General features: G+C 39.8%; 2 protein-coding genes across 8 annotated transcripts in view; both read left to right on the top strand.

Annotated features, from left to right (window-relative positions):
• ANO5 (anoctamin 5) overlaps window positions 1-4,647 on the top strand; it is a 93,692-nt gene extending 89,045 nt beyond the window's left edge. For 3 of the 7 annotated variants that reach the window (XM_074955186.1, XM_074955190.1, XM_074955188.1), the window contains one exon: window positions 493-4,646. In XM_074955186.1, the coding sequence (XP_074811287.1) occupies window positions 493-717 (225 nt within the window). In that variant the 3' untranslated portion in view covers window positions 718-4,646. Of the gene's footprint in view, window positions 1-492 lie in introns of all 7 variants that reach the window. The other 4 variants (XM_074955189.1, XM_074955187.1, XM_074955184.1 and 1 more) reach the window with 2 other exon arrangements.
• Window positions 4,648-18,226: 13,579 nt separating this feature from the next.
• LOC141989746 (P2Y purinoceptor 1-like) lies at window positions 18,227-21,166 on the top strand. The gene is made up of 2 exons (XM_074956670.1): window positions 18,227-18,247; window positions 20,186-21,166. The coding sequence occupies exons 1-2, from the start codon at window positions 18,227-18,229 to the stop codon at window positions 21,164-21,166; spliced, it is 1,002 nt and encodes a 333-aa protein (XP_074812771.1).
• The last annotated feature ends 999 nt before the right edge of the window (window positions 21,167-22,165 follow it).

The raw sequence follows: 22,165 nt of genomic DNA, 5'->3' as shown, positions 1-22,165 counted from the left end.
ATTTTGAGTAGAAAGCCAGCCTTTTGCAGGCTGTCAAAGGAGTAGGGGATTGTTGATTAGCTGTATCCATGGCATGTCCCACTGCGATCCTGTCGGTTCTCACAAGTTGAGCTGGGTCAATATGTGGATGGGATATCTACAAGGAATCACCTAGATGCAGCAGAATGGTGCTGGCGATTCAGAGGGTATCACTCTTCCTCCTGAACCTGTTATGAAGCACTTTGGGATCAAAGTTGGTGTTTAAGTGTAAGGCTGTTTTATAATCTTTTTATTTGTACATAAAATCCAAAAATAGCAGCATGTTTTTGTAACATGATGTGTATCGTTCCAGGACAGTCATATTACAGTATGCTCAGTTTTAAGGGAAAAGAGAAAAAAATTAATAATACCTAGCTCTTATGTAGTGCTTTTTTAGCTGGAGATCTAATTATTCCTTTATTCTATAGTACATCATCATCACGTTCCCTTGCCTCTTTTTTTTTTTTTTGGCAGCATATTGTGTTCATTGTCAAATTCTTTGTGGCCTGGATGATTCCAGACGTTCCAGCAGAGGTAAAAGCCAGAATAAAACGTGAAAAGTTCTTAACACAAAAAATCCTGCATGAATATGAACTCAATAAGCTGAAGCAGAAACTGTGTGAATGCAAGACATATGAAAATATGGAAAAGGAAGTAATTGCCACAGAAGGAAAAGTAGAGTTATCCCAGGCAATGTAGCTGGAGGAGCTATCTGATAGATTTTAGTCTCTGAAACTCTGGTCCTTATTTATCTGTGATCTGCTCAGTATGCAGTTTGTTGAAAGCCATATGATAGTTTTAACCCTTTGCTTTCAGTCCAAAGATTTTAAACATTTGTTTTTCTAAAAGACACCTGTCATTGAGTATTGTAGGCTTGGTAAATTCTATTTCTCAATTTCCCTGTTTTGTAGCTGTTTTGTAGCTACCCTTTGGACTGGACAATGGATAAATCTCATGGGTCTAAAAATCAAAATATTATTTGGAAATCCTGTGACACTGGTTCCCAGCTTAGGGGTTGTGATTCTCCTCAAAAGGTTGTGATCAGGTATATGAGGGTCATGACTACTCTGAGCTTCCCATACTTCTGAATGGGAGAATGAGGGACGGTGCCAACTAGCTCCCAGCTAGATGGCAAGGTATATACTGGACAGCTCCTGCTATGGAAAAGACTGAGAGTGAGTGTCTATAACATCACAACTTAATTAGCTAACATTGGAGGCAGAATGATCTTTTTTTGTATCCACTGCATATCATATATAATATTTGTTCACAGGCTTGCAACTTTTATGCATTTTTTGAGGAACGTGTGTGTTAAAGATATATTGACTTAAATCTACTTCGGATTTTTTAAGGCACAGAATTGAGAGGCTAGTGAAGAAGAAGAATAGTTTAATTTATTTTCAATTTTTTACTCCTAACAGTCCTCATCTGCTAAAGAGTTTCCTCACAATAAAGTTTAAACATTGAAAGTTTGTGGAATAATCTGCTAGTTATAGTACTTTTGCCAGGGTTTGATAGTTTAGTTTAGACTACATCATTTAAGGAAACTTAGCTGTTTTATTTCTTAACTCTAAAAGACATCATTTGAAAAACTATACTAAGTTAATAGGGGCCTGTCCCATCATATGATTTCTGATTGTGCACGTTATCTCTGAGAATGACAACTAAGAGATAAAATGGTTTGAACCGTCTAGTCAGAAATTCTTCAGGAATTAACCACAGGGCTGTGAATTTTGAACAGACCCCAGTGTGGGGAAGCTGGACTGTAATACAGATTGATCTATATATGTCATTGTGTTTGTATGTGAATGTGATTTTAAAGCGATAAAGTTAAGTAGTCTTAGTATTTTAAAAATGCCAAGCAATGTACATTTATGTAGCCATTGTCCTTATAGTAGGAACCCTTGAATTTTTTTGTTTTAAATCTTGCCAAAAAGATTTAAATTTAAGATTTTTTATTTTGCCGTGGGGCTGTTCTGCAAAGGTATGACATATATTCATTGTCAGCTATTTTGCAAGTTAGCTACAAGCTGTTTATGAGCAGTGCCCTGGCTATATAATTTTAATTACAAATATTTTACTGATTTTACTGTATTTTAAAGACATATCAACCTTATGATGCTTAGTGCCTTGTTTATATGCATTTGACACAAGATATGAAAATGCTAGCTGTATAATTAAATGATATAGCATATCTTAAAAGTGAGCCTGCAGGCATCATGAAACTTTGAACCTCCATATGGCAGTGCATAGTGTTGTCTTAGCAATGGCTGCATATGCAAACTTCAGTTTGTCAGTGCTATGCAAAAGAGTGGACAGCACTGTGAAGTGGACTGCGAGCTGAAGAAGCAATGGACTTGCTGTATTCTCCCAAAATAAAGTATGCTAGATAGTCATATTTGGAATTTTAGTATATCTGCACTTTGAAAGTTATAGTTAAATGTACCAGACCAAAACCCCCATCATCTATTTTGCCTTTCAGCTAAAGAACTCGTTGTTTACTAAATCCACAAGTTTTCGGTTCCACTTTTGGTTTTAGCAAAGCAAACTTGTAAATCAGAAAAAGAATATAATAAATATCTGGCTAATTAGCTGATATTTAAAGTTTTAGAGTTTTAAATTTGTGTCTTGGGCAGAACTAACATTACTGGTAGAATTTCTAATGGTAAAATGTTTACCTCTAATGAACATCACATGATTCTCCTACCAGCCAGGAAGGTTAAGCAGATGTACATCTCTTTCCATTGTAAATTCTGCAAGGTGTGCTTTAAGAGCAGAGTGGCAACTGACCAAATTGGATGACTGAATACTCACTGGGCTTTCTCAGCCAGGCTTCCCAGAATCTTTCTTGACTTGAGAGTCCCCAGGGCTACTTCGTTAAATCTATAACATTGGTGATTAGTATATGTGATGAGCTGAGATTGCTCTGTAACATTCATGTAACTTTAAAAATTCTGATTCATTGTAGAAGTGCATGTACAGTTAAGATAAGTCTACTGCTTAAGAACGTATGTTATATTATGAAGTGCAATAAGCCAAAGATTCATTACAATCACTGTAATTCTGTATACTCTACCAAACCATAGTAAACGATACAAGCACTTTGCTGCTTTTTACAGATATTTTACAAATACTGTAAATTAAATGGAGAACTTGCATTATTTGTATTATTTTCATGTTTAAATTATTTTTATAATTTTGTTACTGTTAGCAACTGGCAAAGCATGTGTAATGTAGTAAAGTGAAAAGATACAACATGGCAATGTAACCTCTGAACAAGATGCACAAAAGGTCTGCTTTCAAGTTAAAAACCAGTAAAGTCAGTATCAGATGTTGTATTCATGCAGATTTAAGAGAATGTCAATTACTCTAAGTCTTTGTAGTTTAAAAAGAAAGTCTTAGTTTGCCACACTTGAAAAGTTTCCAGCAGTGTAATTGTGTTGACAATGGTCAATGCGTCTTAAAAAGCAAGAAGGAGAGAAACAAATAACTTAAAGATAAGGATGCAGCAGTGATGTGCAGAAGCACCAGGTAGTAAAACAACAAAGTTGATTTAATACGTGGCCCCATTTCTTACTTCTAGTTCATTTTCTGAAAGAACTTACTATGTAATCTTATATTCTAGGAACATTGGGTTGTTTTCGTCACATACTGTAGTATATATTAAAAAGTGAAAAACTCTGGGATCAGCTTTAAACATACACATATTTTACACTTTAAAGCATCACTTTTTGGCATGCACAAAAAACTATTTAAAAGACAGTAAATTGTCATGAAATTAACAGCGAAATTTACATAAGAAGAGATGGGTCTGAGCTATCTCAGAATTTAACTATTTACCTTTTCTTTGTTAGTGGCTAAGCACTGTTTCAACAAACTTTTATTAGCATAACTAGGGTTATAACCTTTCACAGATTATATTTTTTTTCCTGAAAGGTGTTGCAAAGTGGCAGAAATAAAAGCCATACTGGGAATCTGAAAGTATTAAATATTCTGTGCTGGGTTTTTGTACATTTGAATACATTTGATGTTGAAAATTAATACTGAACGTACAAAATATATACTATGACTGTATATATGTCTCTAAAAGTGTCCTTTAACTGCAATGAAACGAGTTTGGTGTTGTAGCTACTGTAACTTTTAGGCAACCATGGATTACTTCAATAGAATTAGTAAATGAGGAAGATTATTGGCTTTTAAGTATAAAGAGTAACCCAATCAGGGAATTTTTTTCCCCAATATATTGGTTATATTTGTGCTATAGAAAGATTTAACACGCTACGATATAAGCAAATGACCATGAAATAAGCATGCAACCACAAAACACTATACTGTTTTTCTAGCAAATTTTATTACTGTGGTTTATCTTTTTTATGTAAATTGTTTAATCATGTTGCCAGTTTCAGACTGCAGGAGAAAGTGGCAGGGAAGGATAGATTTTCTTACTGAGCTGTTTGCCTCTTTTGCTTCCAACTGATATTGTCATGTAAATGGACTGGTATTTTTGACTGTTAAGTATCGTACTGATGTATATGATTCACTAATCCTGGGATAATTTTTTAAACATTGCATTAAACTAACCTATGTGTACAATACTGAGATTTAAAATGTGTTGGTGAATAAAGCAATGTTTATTTTTTAACTCTACTGTCAATTTTTTTTTTTAAATATTGCTTCTTTTGTTAAATTCAGCGTGTGTCTGGAGTTAAAGGGCTGAGTCTGTGTTCACAGTGCCTCAAAAAAGGTGATATTTGTATTATAGATGATTAATCTTTGATCATCGATTTCACATGACAGTGTATTTAGATTCAACAAAAATACATATCACTGATTAATTCCTTTTAAATACTAAATGCTATAATAGAGAAAGAGTATAGTGGACCTATATCTTGTTTGAAAGAACTAATACAAAATCACAAGATAGAATGATTTATGTAGCTTCATCGTGATTCATAAGAAACCAATTGTAAGGGCCAATTTTTTCTTGTATTGTATGCACTTCCCCTTGACCGATAGGCACGTGTACATCATATCTGAGAGGAGTATATCCCTGAATAATTTATTTGCTAATTCCGAGAACCATGACGACATGAAAAAGCTCACCACGTCCTCCACATTCCAATAACTTTGCTCCTGGTGCACACAGGACTGTACACAAACAGGCTGTCATCTCAGACAGGCTACCTTTTCCTGCACTATTTGAAGCAGTCTCTTTTCTCCTCCTGAACCCAATAACTCAGATGGCGATTTCCTCACATGCTTTCAGCTCCCAGAGTCTGTCCTGCACTAGATACCACTAGTAGAACCAGTGGACCACACATTTGGAATTCACGTTTTTAGAAGTATTTTTGTTAAGATATTGGATCAACTTGTGGTCTCAGTTACAGTTGTGCATCTCCCATTGCTTCTGCAAGAGGCACCAGGATTGACCAATAGCAACTGTAATTACCCCTTAAGTAAAGTATATACCGTTAACTAACTTACGGCATGAGCATAGGCAAGAAGTGCTAAAAAAGGTAAAAGGTTCCTTATGAAGAATTTTTACAGTGCTTTACTCAATGGATTTGTAAACATGAACATATTTTATGCTCTTCTTTCAAACTTATTTGTGACAACAAGCGTCCATCGTAGACACCATGTTTGGCACTCCCACTGGTGAATCTGGAGTCTGGTCCACCATTTGCCAGAGAATTCACTTTATTTTCAACATTCAGCAGATGCTGCCACTATTATTAAACAAAAGGCAACAGGACATCAGATGTTATCAGATGCTCTCTGGGGAAAACTGAAGATGAGTCACAAAAAGCACTTGGGTTGAATTCCATCCAGACTTCAAAGGGGTTTAACTCTAAGAAATGAATAAGTACAGGTGCAGTGACAATATTTGAATGCAAACATAAAATGACACTAGCTTGGGAAAGAATGCTGTGCAAGAGATAAAATAGACAATGTGATTATCTACCATGCTATTGACTCTGTAACCTTATGTTTGGTGGGTTCCTTAACTGGGTATCGAAAGGTAAAGTAACAACAGTAGTAGGAAAGTGAGGGGGAGGAAAGCAGCAGCAGAGAAAGAGAAAAATAAACAGAAAAACTAAGAAAAGGTGAGCAAGGTAGAAGCAGATAAAGTGTAGGGGGATGATTTAGCTATGCCTTGATACATGATCATTATGTTTTATGATAGGGTATCTTTCAGAAGCTCCCAGAAGAAGAATTATTAAAGCTCATTTGACACTCTCAAGAAACAATAGTCTGGCCTTGAAGGCCAGCAGTATAGACACAAAGGGTCAAATCCTGGCTACATTTAATTCAATGAAAAAAACACTCATTGACTTGAGTGGGTCTAGGATTGGACCCAAAAAGGGGTACATTGTAATGGGAAAAATTCATAAAGACTTGTGAGACACATTGTTCAGTCATACAAACAAATCATGGGACCTCGCAGAGGACCCTAGTCTACTGTTGTAACAGGTATGGCAATGTCCTGCAATATCCCTGAAAAACATTATTGAATTAAGATTAAGTATCTTTGGAGTCCATTGTATAAAATGCAAAGGTTATGTATTATTGTGGGCTGGGATGATCAAAGGACTATACTGAACAATGTGCCAGACAAGAATGGTCTTTTGGGACAATATGTGTGAAGTGGATTTCCTGGGAAATATCTAGGAGGATGTGAATAGAAATTCCTCCCTCTACCCCCAAGTTATGCAAAACCCCAGCCTTTTGAAGCTACATCCTGTGAAGGGAGCCGTTGTCTGCTGATCACCTGTTACCTAAAGCCAAGATCAAAGGCCCAAGGTGTATAAAGTGTAGAAGCAGCGAAAGAAAGAGAGGGTTTAAGTGCAGCCATTTAAGTGTCAGAGCCAGAGCAGCACAGAGCCAGTGTGACCTAGCCTTGAGATAACGATGTTTTGAGAAGTGAAAGTGAGAAAATGCTGGTTTAGACAGGACATAACAAACAAATTGCAGATGTTTTTCATTAATGCACGCCACTAAAATGTATAAATGCTTGTGTGATATTGCTTGTACTTTGAAGAAACTGAGGCAAAGATGCTCTCTGTCAGGTGTATACTTCCCTTGCAACTGCTTGAATAAAGCTGTCTCTGATTTTGTTGCTTCCAATCTGAGAGTGGAGTTCGTTTTCTTCCACAAAAGGAAGACTGAACTATTCATGGGTGTGTGTGTTTTGACCTAAGGCTGTTATGAACTTTTAACCACAAAAAAACCCCTTGAGGGCATTTGAAGGACTGACTCTTACCAGAGCCCTTGTTGAAATTGGGTGTGGGATGATCTCTGGTATGTATATTAATATTCACGTAGGTTCTTTTGTTGTTTTAATATCTTTTCTCTGTAATGCTCTCACCTTAAGAATAAATGTGCTTGATTATATGGGGCTGTGTGGTAACTTATAACTGGTAGCAATTACAGTGGTTCATAGTCTCTGGAGAGAAAGCAAAGCACAGGCAGTGATCTGTTTAGGCAGTCTGGCTTGCTGGGGATTGTCACAGTCCAGGGCAACTGCACTTGTATTTCTCCTCAGTAGTCCAGCTGCACAGTTCCCTGCACAGACAGGTTGCCGAAGGACACCTGCTTACTTTCTCTTCAGAGATGGTTAACAGGTCTAATTGCTACAGTTATAAGGTACCACACAAAAAGCACTTCCTATGGAAGCCTACTTTATTCTTAAGATAAAAAGCACTCCAGAAAAAATACATTATAAACAATAAAAGGACCAACACCCATGTCAATAAACACACTGGACTTAATTGCAGCTGTAACATAGATTCTGGCAGGAGCAGTTCTTCAAACCCCCACTCAAGGGGGATTCCCTGGGGTTACAAGTTTATTGCACAAGTTCAGCTCAGTAGAAGCACTCACTCTTATGAGACCTTGGTAGGTCCCAGTGTTTCCAACCCTACCTCAAGGAGGTGGGCCCTCCTTGGACGGGGAGTCCTGGCCGTTTGCTGGAACAGAAAGAAGGCCACGAGCCTGTTTAAAACCAGGCTCTTTCTCCAAAAATTCTTTCTTTGTCTGTTGGTCCCTAGATAATCCAGTCTGAACTAGTATATGTGCACCTCTCCATGGGGGTGGCTTTCAAGGATTGATAATGGAGGAAGTACATAAGCATCCCCCAATCTCCACTAGAGATGGTACAATCACACACACACACACACACACAATTGCATTTTTAATGCCATGTACCCTAAAGGTATTTACCCTAATTCAGTAAGGTTTAACTTTATACACTAAAATTTAACTAAATTCTAAAAGCTTTGTTCAGACTATTACAGGATATTGTCAGTCTGCCGTAGGGATATCACAGTGTAGGCCGGGAACTGTGTAGCCTGGTAAAACTCTGGTCAGGAGGGAGAGAGGTGGGTGCATGCCCAAGATGGTAGCTGAGGAGTCAGGAGCCTACAGTGGGTGCCCTTGGCAGACCACAAGGGGGAAATACAGGTGGAGGTGCCCTGAATTGTGACAACAGTCCCATACTGCCCCCATTAATATAAATGGCAAATTTTCAATGGGGGAAAATATCAAAACTTTTATTTACCAAATACCCAATACCAAGGGCTGCACTCAGAATATACTACTTCTGTTTTTACACAGGGTACAAGAGGAGAAATAGTGCTAGTGCTAGTTTTGGCCACTGCACCTGTGTGTGGCTAGTCAACATACTTCCTTTATGTTCCTCATTTCTCCTATGCAAAAATGGGAAGGGTGTTCTCCATGTATTAGGATATATTCGGATGTCTGACAGGACGACGGTCAAAATGTAATGAACTTATATTAAATATCAGCCACATTCATATTATACATAAATTAATTGTAATTCAATTGTAGAAATGTAAGGGTCCCATCAGTAGGTATGTGGGAAAGCAGCTGCTACAGCTACTGTCTGGAAGGTAGCATGCTACCTCATCAGAATCTGCACAGAAAGTGCTCAGGAACAGTCAGCATGGATTCACCAAGGGCAAGTCATGCCTGACTAATCTAATTGCCTTCTATGACAAGATAACTGGCTCTGTGGATGAGGGGAAAGCAGTGGACCTGTTATTCCTTGACTTTAGCAAAGCTTTTGATACGGTCTCTCATAGTATTCTTGCCAGCAAGTTAAAGTATAGGCTGGATGAATGGAGTATAAGGTGGATAGAAAGCTGGCTAGATCGTCAGGCTCAATGGATAGTGATCAATGGCTCCATGTCTAGTTGGCAGCCGGTATCATGCAGAGTGCCCCAGGGGTCGATCCTGGGGCCGGTTTTGTTCAATATCTTCATTAATGATCTGATTCTGGAGAATGGTGTGGACTGCCCCCTCAGCAAGTCTGCAGATGACACTAAACTGGGAGGAGTGGTAGATACACTGGAGGGTAGGGATAGGATACAGAGGGACCTAGACAAATTAGAGGATTGGGCCAAAAGAAATCTGATGAGGTTCAACAAAGACAAGTGCAGAGTCCTGCACTTAGGACGGAAGAATCCCATGCACCGCGACAGACTAGGGACCGAATGGCTAAGAAGCAGTTCTGCAGAAAAGGACCAAGGGGTTACGGTGGACAAGAAGCTGGATATGAGTCAACAGTGTGCCCTTGTTGCCAAGAAGGCTAACGGCATTTTGGGCTGTATAAATAGGGGCATTGCCAGCAGATCGTGGGACGTGATCGTTCCCCTCTATTCGACATTGGTGAGGCCTCATCTGGAGTACTGTGTCCAGTTTTGGGCCCCACACTACAAGAAGGATGTGGAAAAACTAGAAAGTGTCCAGCGGAGGGCAACAAAAATGATTAGGGGACTGGAACACATGACTTATAAGGAGAGGCTGAGGGAACTGGGATCGTTTAATCTGCAGAAGAGAAGAGTGAGGGGGGGATTTGATAGCTGCTGTCAACTACCTGAAAGGGGGTTCCAAAGAGGATGGATCTAGACTGTTCTCAGTGGTAGCAGATGACAGAACAAGGAGCAATGGTCAGTGGGGAAGGTTTAGGTTGGATATTAGGAAAAACTTTTTCACTAGGAGGATGGTGAAGCCCTGGAATGGGTTACCTAGGAAGGTGGTGGAATCTCCTTCCTTTGAGGTTTTTAAAGTGAGGCTTGATAAAGCCCTGGCTGGGATGATTTAGTTGGGGTTGGTCCTGCTTTGAGCAGGGGGTTGGACTAGATGACCTCCTGAGGTCCCTTCCAACCCTGATATTCTATTATTCTATGATTTCAAATCTGTCTCAAAATGGAGCTCAGCAACACACTGAGAAGATGCACTTGGAAATTGCCTTTTCAAAATTAAAGAGAAGCTGCATCCATAAAGAGAGGGGCTTTTTTGGACCTGACACCCTGGAAGGGTTGGAAGTCAAAGGAACAACACAAATTTTCAACAATTGAACATCTAGCCCTCTGTTTTTAAGCACAGTCTTGGTGTCTTTAAATGGTGACACTGAAACTTAGGTTTTTGTTCTGGTTTAAAATGGTTAATTACCTACTCTCAATTATGCCCATACATGAAATGCTTTATGAATTGCATTGCAATGGTTCAAGGCTGTATTTTGAGAAACTAGCTAGGAGATCAGTGGGGTATGAAATTTGGCAAGGAGAGCTCTACTTTGAAAGATGCCCAAGAACAGTCCTCTGCCCCAATAACTGAAAGTCTTCTTTCTTAATGAGAAATGATAGTCTAAAATGTGAATTAAGTGAGTTCAGTTTCTTTAGCTGTGGGACAAAGCAGTGCTGCAACAGTTAACCAGGAAATAACAGCTTTTTCTCCGAGATTACTAATTGACGTTGATTTGTCATTTTGTAGTCACACAGTCACAGCTGTTGCTTCAGAGTACTGTGCACTAACTGAACAGCCTGGGTCAGGAAAGGAATAGAAATCTGTATAGCTCTGTTCTTAAATGTGGAAAATCTATGGAGTATATATATGAACATAAACAGCTTATTATTCAACTCAGATGGATTTTTGATATACTTTTTGATTTAAATTGGACCATTGCTGGCTGCAAAATACCAGACTAGAAAGTCCAGTAGTCTGATCTGGAATGGATGAAGTGAGCTGTAGCTCACGAAAGCTTATGCTCAAATAAATTGGTTAGTCTCTAAGGTGCCACAAGTACTCCTTTTCTTTTTGCGAATACAGACTCACACGGCTGCTACTCTGAAACCTGATCTGGTATGGTAATTCCTATGTTCCTAGGCACAAGAGCTCCTTGTGGAATGTTCTTTCCACTCACAGGGGCCAGATGCTGATCTGGTACATGGTCAAATCCAGGGTAATCTCATTGATATCCCTGGAGCTACTTCAGATTTACACTGGTGTAACTGAAATCTAACCCAGCCCAGGATCCTTAGGTCTACATTGTAAAAGCTATGAAATCAATAACAGCGTATTTAAAGTAATGGCTGGTTACTTCTAGATGGAAAATAGCTATGTCGCTAATGAGAACTACTAATGTAACACACTGCAAACCATGCTGAAAATGTACACTTTGCAGGGTCTGATTCTATTATTTACACTGGTGTTAGTGAGGCGTAACTCCAGGGCAGTCACTGGAGTTGCACTGGTGCAAAACTGTTGTGAGAGCAAAACAAACTCCATCCATATTGATCTACATACAGTCGAGTGCTAATGTTGTACTGGTAACCACACTCCAATCTTTGCCTATGAGCACTCATTCCTGGCCTCCTAACATACTATCACTAGATCAAATTCTGAGCTTACTGGTGGAAATCTGAAATAACCTAAGTGAAGTTTAACAGTTACTCTGGTTTTACATCATCCTAAGAGCAGAATCTGTCCCACTGAATCCCAGCTCCTTGTAGAACGTATTTCCACAGGCCTATGTGACCTTCTCACATAAAAAAGAAAAGCCTCTCATATTGCTGAATCCCTCCTATGCGAATATTTCAGCTCCATCAGTTTCAGTCCTGCCAGTCACCTATTTTTAGCCTAGTGAACTCCAGTATGCTACCCCTTTCCCAGCCAAGACAGGATTGGCATTTCTCACCTTTACACACAACCTACTTAACATAATAACCTTGGAAGTCTTCACTGGCATCCCATTTCCAACGAGCACAAATGGAGTTCGGCATAGAAAGATGGCATTGAAATATATTGGGGCTGGGACATCATAAATTTCTGCTGACATTATGTGCATTAAGTAGCTGGATCTTTTATAGAAGATTCATGTTTTCCTCCCCCATCTCGGCATACCTGACATGCTTGCCATCAATGCTATGTCCAGCAGCTAAACTGGCCTGCACTCAGCAACAATAAACTTTGGTTCAACAGCCCGTATTCCATTTAGCTCTTATCACATTGGCCTGTGTTGATTTCCCACAACCATTACTTTGTGCAATTTCATAGAGAAAAAATGTTCCGGAAGCATGGACCATATGCTCACTGACTCTTTGCATATATTTTCAAGAGTAGTTTATGGAAGCGGTATAAAAATACCCCATCAGGAATGTACTAAAATGAAAGAACTGCTCGGAAGGTAGAGAGAAGTCTATGTTGTGTTGCCATATAATCACAATGTAACACTTTGCTATCGAGGTCTCTTGAATAAACATTTCAGTTGACTTTATCCCATTAGCAGAGTATCAGTAAACATTGCAGTGATGTAGACAGTTATTTGTTCCCAGGTATTGCCATGTATTCTAGAAACTCTTTGGGTGAAATCCTGACCCCACATGTAAGAACCTTGGCCCAAAGGGATTCTGGTCTTCTTTTATTTCCACATCACCACTGGAAGCTTAGAGTAGGGGCTTTTGGAGGACCATATGCAGGTAGACTGTAGGAAATACCACCCAGCAGGGTCTGTGGGGGGGCCTTCACACCCTACTTATTGGCTGATGCTAGTATTTAGACCAGGAAGCCATTATGGGCAGCTGCCTGAGCAACAATGCAGACTGCTCCAGAATCTGCTCGCTGTAGACCCTAGACTCTGGCTTCTGACCCTGGTTTGTCCTTGACTCTGCCTGCACCGTGGTGCAGGACTCTGAGTTCTTGGCATTCTGAGCCGGCTCAGCCCTGGTACTCATCTCCTGATCACCATTTAGCAGCTGACTGATGCAAACAGGCTGCCCCTAACACCATCAAAGTACAGCTGTGTGAATAACAGATTGTTCAGTTCAATGGCCATACCAAAACGTCTAACTTTAAAAACAAAATTTGTTTCAGATTGAAAAAAACTTATTTCATTTTGGAGATTTAAAAAAAAACCCTCTTTTAAGCATAAACCTGAAGTATATTTTGACACGAAAAGTCTTTTGAACATTTTCTAAATGTAATGTTTTAAATTTTTTTTATTTGAAACAAACATTTTGATTTTTTTAAATTGTGGGGGGAGTTAGAGTGGAGGGAGGTTTAAACCAAAACAATCCTGCAAATTCAACACAAATTTGTGTTGACTCTTTCATAGAAAATAACTAATAGTGAGGAAAATCAGAAACAAAATACAAGAAAATATTTCCTTACACAGCCCACAGAATTCACTGGCCTTGAAAGTCACAGTCAAGTATTGTGGCTGGATTTTTAAAAAAGGCTGGATTTTGCCACCAATGACAGCAGTTATATTTTTTGCATGATAAGTTATAAACCTCATGCTGTTAGATGCAAGCTGCTAGCATACAGAAGTCAGGAAGGATTTCCTCCTTTTTGGCATAGCACTGCACTGCACAGCTGGTTATGTGCATCAGGAAAGATTTTTGGCTTTCTTTGAAGCCATGTAAGAGAAAGGATGCTAAACTCCGTGCTCTAGTTTGCAAATCCTGTAGACCAGATCAGACCCCTATAGCTCTGCTAGTGAAAGAGTCATCCAGGCAATTTCCACTTCTCTATTGGAAGTAGGCTTCAGCTGTCTCTTTGACACTGTCTTCTTACCTCCTTCCTAATGGACATTACAGAGGGCTCGCTATTACTGATCCCAGAGAAAGAGCAGTTTCACACAATGTAATTGGTGCATGTAGCTCATTGGAACACCTAGGCACAATGAGGTGAGTGAAAGGCACCATGGCAGCCTTTAATTAAGATACGACATTGATAAAAAAGATGTAGCCATTGTTTGACTTCACTCATGGTTTGTTCTTAGAATTGTTCAAGAGACAAAATAACTGAACTTAGCTACATTTATTAGCTAAAAACAAAGCAGTACAATATGAAAAGGAGGTATACTAACCTCCTTATGAAAAGGAGATATACAGGAAGCAATTCTTATCTCACAGCATGGTTTAGCTACACAGAAGGTGTACTTCAGTGATATGCATTTTAGCTAGTAGTCTTTTTTCGTATGATTTTTACAAGTTACAAAACTCTTTACATTTCACTAAAATCCAACCCACCAGTTCTTTAACTTGTTGTTTTGTGTTCTGTGGTTTTCTTATGTAGCTCCAAAAAAAGAGATTTCAAATCAGCTGGGTGTAGAGATACATTCTGAGCTGTGCAAGACACACCTCTCATGTAAACCTCTTGGTTTTCACAGGCTTCCTATTTTCTAATGCCAAAACTGACTTCACCTTTGCAAATGTTGTAGGATACTTTATGGGGGTGAACAAAGGTGTGGTGAGTGCATCATATGTTCCATTAACATAATTTCCCAACACATCTCTCATGTATATTATATTAATACCATGCACATAATACCTGTTAATGTGGTGTATACTACGCTTTCCATGTATGTATTCACTGATTCATATCAGTGGACTGGATTCTCACCATAGGAGAACCACCTGCCATTTACACATGGACACACAGCGATGAAAATGTAGTTATAAAGCAATGGCTTCCCCTTTGCTGTGACATAAAACCAAGGGCCAGATTAGATTAAAATGTATGAAAAGCCATGGGAAGACACTTTTTCCTTGAAAAGCTTGATGAAGAATCCGTTATGGTTATACCAAATTGTCCCATTAAGGGGTGGGATGTTCCCCAACACACATAGGAAAGCCACTCTTAAACCTGATAGATCCCAAAGGACCCACACAGTGACCCTATACCTGCATAGTGTCTCTGGGCCCCATAACACATTCCCCCCTTCTCCAGTACCAATGGGGTTGCACTGTTAGGAAACCCTCTAGCTTCAGCTGCCCAGTGTCCACTGGCTGGTCATAGGGAATCTGCTGAAAGACACATCCAGCTTGTGGCTGTGCTGGGAACAATGTGCATCACACCCAGCCTCACCTCCTTACAGTCCCTGACTCTCCCCTCTTCCCCATGTGGAGCCCAGACTTTGCAATACTCTGTCATCAGCCACTTGATTCACTCTGTCTGCGGTCACTCCTCTGCACTGTCAATCACTTGGCATGACTATTTATTTTGCTCTTGCTGACATCAACCATTTCACTCACCTTTCACCAGAGGTTAACCAGAGTCTCTGGCCAGCTGTGTTCCTCTGGCAAGCTAGCAGTGCCCTAGACACAGGATAACGTCTTACTTCGGGCCATAGCTAATACACGTGCGTGTTTACTGTTTCCAGCTGAGCGGTCTGTGTGGTAATGTGCGGTTAAATGCTGAGCAGCCGTATTTGAACCAGAATGTTGCTTCCTGTTCCTGAGAGATGTGTGTGAAGTTTTGGAACTGAAGGGCTGGGAAACATTTTCCCATGGAATTGTGGGATAGAGTGGGCACACTCTGAGCTATGTCCACACTGCAAAATGTCTGAGCTTTGACCCGTCACAGCGGAACTTGGGCTCTGATCCACCCACCTAGCAGGAACCACGGGGATGAGTCCAGAGGGGTTCCTGGCTCAAGTCACACATTTCTGTATGGACAGAAGGGAGGCTTGCGCTTAAACCTGAGTCTGAGCCCAGTCTTAGTGTGATGCGTAGACACCCCTTCCCCCCACCCAACGCGGTTGCAGAGCCCAAGCTCCAACCCAAGACCAAATGTCTATACAGCAGTTTTATAGCGCTGCAGCCTGAACCCCACAAGACTGAAGCAGTTGACACAGGCCAACCAAGGGAGTTTTATTGCAGTGTAGACATACCGTAGGCGCCCCTTTATGCCAACTGGCAAAGGGTGCACCCAACACACTGTCTTTAGATTATTTAGCCAAACAATTTCTTGTAAGGTATATAAAAACTGGTGACATGCTGGTTATTAATATTATTGTGTGATGCATGTACAGTTAGTGTGTAAAGAAATATGTATGTGTGCTGGAAGTATGTTCCTAAAATATGTGCAGCCCAAGCATTCCAAGGAAAGCGAATAAACAATCATAAGCAAAGGAATGTTGTTTCACCCATTTGACTTTGTCTCTAATGTAAATTGAGCAAGGTGAGGCCAGAGACAATGGAAATACATTTACATCTAAGGTAAAAAACATGATTAAGACAATCAAAAAAGCAAATTGAGCAGAGGATGAGGAAGACAGCATGGCATCTACCAGCAGGGGAGAGAAACTTTGTCTGGATTTACTTTGTAAAGAATACAGTTCAAAGGTTTACTGGACTATAAAAGGAAGGGGAAAGAACCCCTTAGTTATCCAAAGGGGGCAACACCCTCTGATTCTGTTAGAGTTGGAGCCTCAGGCCTGAAGGACTGGAGATGCTGCGAACTTGACGTAAGTGAGAAAACTTCCTAGGCAAAGATTGCAATTTACTAAAATTGAGTTTTAGTCACTAGACCAGTGGTTCTTAACCTGGGGTGCACGCACCCCCTGGGGGTGCGAGACATGCCAGATTTTTTAAGAAGGTAAATCATCAAAAACACAAATTAGGCACAGGCACGTAAGTACAACTACTTTGTTTCATCAAACCTATGTATTTATTAATATTATACATTTTTAACGATTACTGTAATATACAAACAAAAAATATATCTAGGTTTAAAGAACTGACCTACTTCAACAATTTTTTATAAGGGGTGCGAGAACATATTTTGATTTTTGATAAGGGGGTGCGAGAACATATTTTGAGACCCAAAGGGATGCAGGCTGCAGTAAAGGTTAAGAACCACTGCACTAGACAGATTGTTTTGTGTCAGAACCGTACCCGTTTCTTTCTCTCTTGCTCGGTATCACTTAAATCTCTGTTCTTTATTACTAAACTTAAACATCTAAACTATAAAACATCTCGGTGCTGTTATATTGAGTTAAAGTGTGAATCTTCAGTTAAACTGAGGGACTGGAGTGTGCACTGTCTCTTTGGAGGCAGCAGACGTAATCATTTCTGTGAGTGTCCAGTGCGAGGGACTGGACACTGCAGAGAGATGTTTCTGGGGGGACACTGGTTCACTGACTGTTACCTGCAAGGCAAAGACTAGCAAAGTCTCTACAAGTTTGCTGGTGAGGTGGACAGGGAGCTGACACACAGTCCAAGCTCCAGCAAAGTATATGCCTTGCTGAGGCAGAGGGGTAACACAGTGACTCACTGTTCTGGCTGTCCTGAGGAAAGAGTCACAGCTGGTGTTATACTTATTGCTGCCGCAGTGATTATATTAGAGAGAGCGAGAGACCTTGTAGGAAATCAAAACAGCAGGAAACCTATTTCTTTGAAATGTAACAGAAGTGCTCAGTGCCAAGGTCATCAGCTAATCATGTGAAGGAAATGACCTCGAAATTAAAAGTCTTTTTGAATTTTATGTTAATGAAACTATGAAGGGGAGGGTTATTCAGAAAACACTTGCAGTGTGAAGACTGATTATCTGAGCAATGAGGGGAAACTGAGGCAACGCATCCAAACTGAGGCAGTGGATGGATTTGAAGCCAGACAAGGTAAGTCCCTGCTTCAGGGACCAACAGAATGCTTGTTATCTTATGACCAGGAGGAGTTTTTAAATTAAAACTACAGTCTGGCAGTAAATCATTCTTTTCTTCTACACAAAAAAAGACAGAGGAGCCAACTTATGGATAATGAACAGGAAGAATTGAAGTTGGGCATGCATAAAAAAGGCTGGTTGTGGGGAAGGTGGGTTTTTTTGTTTTTGCAACTAGCAGCTGAAAGAAATTAGAAGCAAAGGCAGAATTTGGAGCTATACAGAAAATCTGTTTTGACTCACTTTCAGCTTTGGGAAAAAACGCTTCAGATTTCCACCCAGTGTAATCAGACACCTGCCTATGTATGAAACACCCTCCCCTCCTCCTGTGTAGATGCAAAGCCATTATATCTGTGATATTATTCACACATCTGTCATGTCAGGGAGCCGGGCAGTTACCTTAGTAAGTGCGTAATTACAGGAGCAAACAGCTTTACAAAATAGTACAGTATATGGGATGAGGATGGGGAGAACACCTGGCCAGGTAAGTGCTTGCCATGTCTCTCTTTTTTTTGGGTGGTGATGATGTTCATGATTTCATATAAAGCTTGATGTGTGAGGTTTCCTAACTCAGTGTTTAAATACAATTACTATAGTCCAGGCATTCATGGGCAATTCTGGGACTTGATAGTTAACTACTGCAAAAGGTATCAACAGTTTATAGTTCTTAGCCCAAGAAATGAAGTAATGAAGCGACACTGTCATCAAAGAAACACTTTCTTTGTTCCTTTTAGAAATACAGATTTTCATAACTCATTTTAGAATCTCTTCCTTGCAGTCCTGTTACAGTATGGCAGGTGGTGGTAAAGCAATGAAAATAGAGTACAGTCCACAAAACATATAAGAAATAGGGGTGGGGGGAATTGTTTCATTCTTTAATATTGTACATTTAACACAAGTAGATCGTTTCTTATGGTAAGAATTGAGGCTTAGTTTGATTTTTAGAGCCAGATTTTTGCATAATATTATCCATTTCTGTGGGCATTGAATAATTGCTGATTCATTTTGTCCCTGCAATTGTGTGCCCCAAATCAAGGCTTCTCGATGGCTAAGTGAATCAAATATTGAACAAATTATGGCTGGACTGAATATTTGGTACTTAATCCATCTGGCCAGAATGTGATGTCTGTACTCAGGAGGAACAATAATTTACACCAAAGGTACTCCCTTTGAAATCAGTGTGGCTAGTTGTGGATTAACATACTTCTCAATGTGCGTAAGGGTATCACAGTCTAGCCCCTAGTCATTTGTTACTTAGGACAAATTTGAAGACTGTGGCATGAGTCTGGATTGTCCTCTCACACAGTGTAAATCAGGAGTTACTCCACTGAAATCAGTGATGTTACACTGGAATAAGAGGAGAATAAAGTCACAAATCTTTTTCCAGGAGACTAGGGAAAAGTCCATTCCAGAGGTCCTGGTCCCTCACTAATTTCTCTTGATGTGAGAGAGGATAAAATACAAGTTCAGGATTGCAGATCGCTGGAGTCCCCAGAGATTCTTTGCTAAAAGATATAGTCACAGCAAGGGGAACAAAAGACCATATAGAATGACACTTGTTGATGAAGCAGAACTTCTAGATCTCAAGTCGTGCTGGCGACTTTAGTGTACAGCAGTGGATGATTACTTTATTAAGTATATTTTCACACCTTTTCTCTTCATTAACTGTCTGCTCACAGTTTTCTCAAATTTATTTGCTATTCATAATTGTAATTTCTGTGAGTGCATTTTGGTCCATAGCTCCTTTCACATTATGAAGCTCTAGTATATGAAATTCAAGCTTTGTTGACTAGTTTCACTTGGCATATAGGTTACACTGCATGTTTTTGGCCCCTGATTGGATGAGCAGAACTTCTAGAAACAAGTTTTGGTGCAGATAGTGACATCGACAAACTAAAAATATGTTTACCACAATTATGCTCCAATATTTGCTTAAAATTTGCTATTTCTGGAAACACTCCCACCAGCAGACTAGTTTGCTTGGAAGTTCACAGACAGCAAACACAACCTGGATATGAACACTTGCTAAGTGAATTCACTGAAATGAATACTAATGAATACTTTTCATTTTGGCCCCGTTCTAGCAATGAAGAGTCAGAAGAGCTGATTCCCTTCTAGATTGCACTGTTTTAAATCAGGATTAAGTCCACTGAAGTCAGTGGAGTTACATCAGTGTACATGACAGATGAATCAGCCCTGGAGTTACTATTATAGGCCTTGATCTAAAGCCCATAGAAGTCAGTGGGAGTCTCTATTGATTTCAGTGGGCTATGGATCAGAACTATAATGATTTATTTGTCATGACAAGACCAGTTAGCGAAGGCTCAGACATCTCATCTTGGATACGATGGGAGGCGGACAGACTTTATTCAGTTGATAATGTTGAGTTTCAGTGAAACCAGTTTGCTTTTTATTTGGACAGAAAGCAGAGGCAGACTTCTGTGGAAGTGCTGGCACCATCCTAGGCACCATCCAGAGGACTCTCATCCCAGGGACCTTCCTCTTCATCCTGGCTGTGGGACTAACTTTGAACATGCCCATCATCTGGATCCTCGTGTTCCGGGTGAAGCGCTGGAACAGGAGCACTGTTTTCCTTTGTAACTTAGTTTTGGCTGACATCGCTTGGATCTTAACCCTCCCCTTTCTGATCTCCTACCATCTGAATCAGCTTCATTGGATCTTTGGAGATGCTCTTTGTAAGATTACCAGGATAATTTACCATGTTTGCTATTACTGCAGCATCTACTTTGTCACTTGTCTGAGCGTGGATCGCTATTTGGCTATAGTGCATCCGCTAAAGTCTCTGTGGTTGTTGAATAAACAACAGTCACTACTGATTTGCCTCTCCGTATGGGCAGTAACTAGCTTGGCCAGTGTGCCAATCCCCTATGTTGCCAGCACCCAGATATGCCCAGACAACAAAACTATTTGCTCTCTTTATGTATTTTCCAGCTCCACCTATATAACGCTTCCCCTTTCCATGTGCTGCACGGTTGTTGGCTGCTTGCTGCCTTTTGTTGCTATTTGTTACTGTTACTGCAGCAGTGTCAGGACACTGCAAAAGACTGGCCTTCATCACTTTCAGAAAAGGGATAAGCTCACCAAGCTCATGTACTCTGTTCTGATCATTTTTGCACTCCTTTATTTCCCTTACCACCTGTCAAGAAACACCTGCATCTTCTTAAGAGCATTGTGGCCCAATGCCAGTAGGTCCATTGAACATGCAGACACCGTGTTCTTTGTAGAGGTAGCAGTGTGTAGCCTTAATACTTGCATTAACCCTCTCTTCTGTTTCCTGTCAGGAGGGGATTTTCGAGACCAGGTTTGCAAAATAGCCTCCTCTTATTGTCACACCAGAACCTGGAGGAGCCAACAGCAAAGGACATCTGTGTACCCAGTATAACTCCATTCCCTCACAAAACTAATTTTGTCAAGCTGAAAATTATGGGCAAAATTTTAGCCCCATTGAAGTCAACGGCAAAACCCCATTGACTTCAGTTGTCAGTAGTTTACTGTTTATATAGTACCTTGGAGATGCTTTTATCTCTCAGGTTTGTAAGAACCATTAACTGGGGAAATTTAATTCTGGAGATGTGGGAGATGGTTATAAGCAATAAAATTATTCAGGAAGTCCTAGAGTCTAAAATTTGTGTGAATCCTGGTTCCATTTTATTCAAAACACCAAAAATTAAGGAGGTAGTGAGTAGAGCTGGAAAATGAAGTTAATATCGCAAAAAGTATTACTTTTCAAAGGGTTCAAAATGGATCTTTTTTTGGTCAAAATTGATCACGAAATTTTATAAACAAAATTTGTAGCAAATGTGTCATTGAAAATGTTAACAAAATGCATACTGGTATTTTTCATTTACTAGATCCCCCATTCCGATGAACAAATATGTTTGTTTATTTTCAATACTTTGATTTTTTTCAAAAATATTTTAAAAATGTAGTTTTTAAATGAAAACAAAATTGTATGATAATTTTTCATAAATTTTGTTTTGAGAAAAGCCCATCTTGCTACAAAAACTTTTCACTCACAAAAATAAAATACCTTGGGTACAAGAAAATGTCTGCGTCTGGCAATGATTTCAAAGGTTAAGGGGACAGATGCGTGCATTATTTTTGCTCACCTTAAAAAGTAGAGAGTGCCTTTTCTTCTTTCTGGGGCTTCTTGATCCTCCACCAATTCTACCTCATGAGGAATCTACAATTTCTTCATTTTGGTTGCATTGCAGCTACCTGGATTTACTCCTTGTGCAGATTCTCCCTGGCCTACAGAAAAAAATCAGTGTATTGTGATAAGGCTGCAATACCTTTTGAAGCTTATTCATACCAAACATGTTGTGATGGATAACCATCATAGGCCATCTCATTTCTCTAAAAGAACACATACTGAAACTGG

This window comes from Natator depressus, chromosome 6 (genome assembly GCF_965152275.1).
Source record: "Natator depressus isolate rNatDep1 chromosome 6, rNatDep2.hap1, whole genome shotgun sequence".
In the NCBI taxonomy this organism is placed as follows: Eukaryota; Metazoa; Chordata; order Testudines; family Cheloniidae; genus Natator; species Natator depressus.
This window is presented reverse-complemented; position numbering and strand designations above follow the sequence as displayed.

What these genes read in the sequence shown, in the direction of transcription:
- LOC141989746 (XM_074956670.1), top strand. Translation starts at nt 18,227, where the DNA reads ATGGGGAGAACACCTGGCCAG. An exon ending in TGGGGAGAACACCTGGCCAG is followed by an intron (nt 18,248 to 20,185) that starts GTAAGTGCTTGC and finishes TTATTTGGACAG; the next exon opens with AAAGCAGAGGCAGACTTCTG.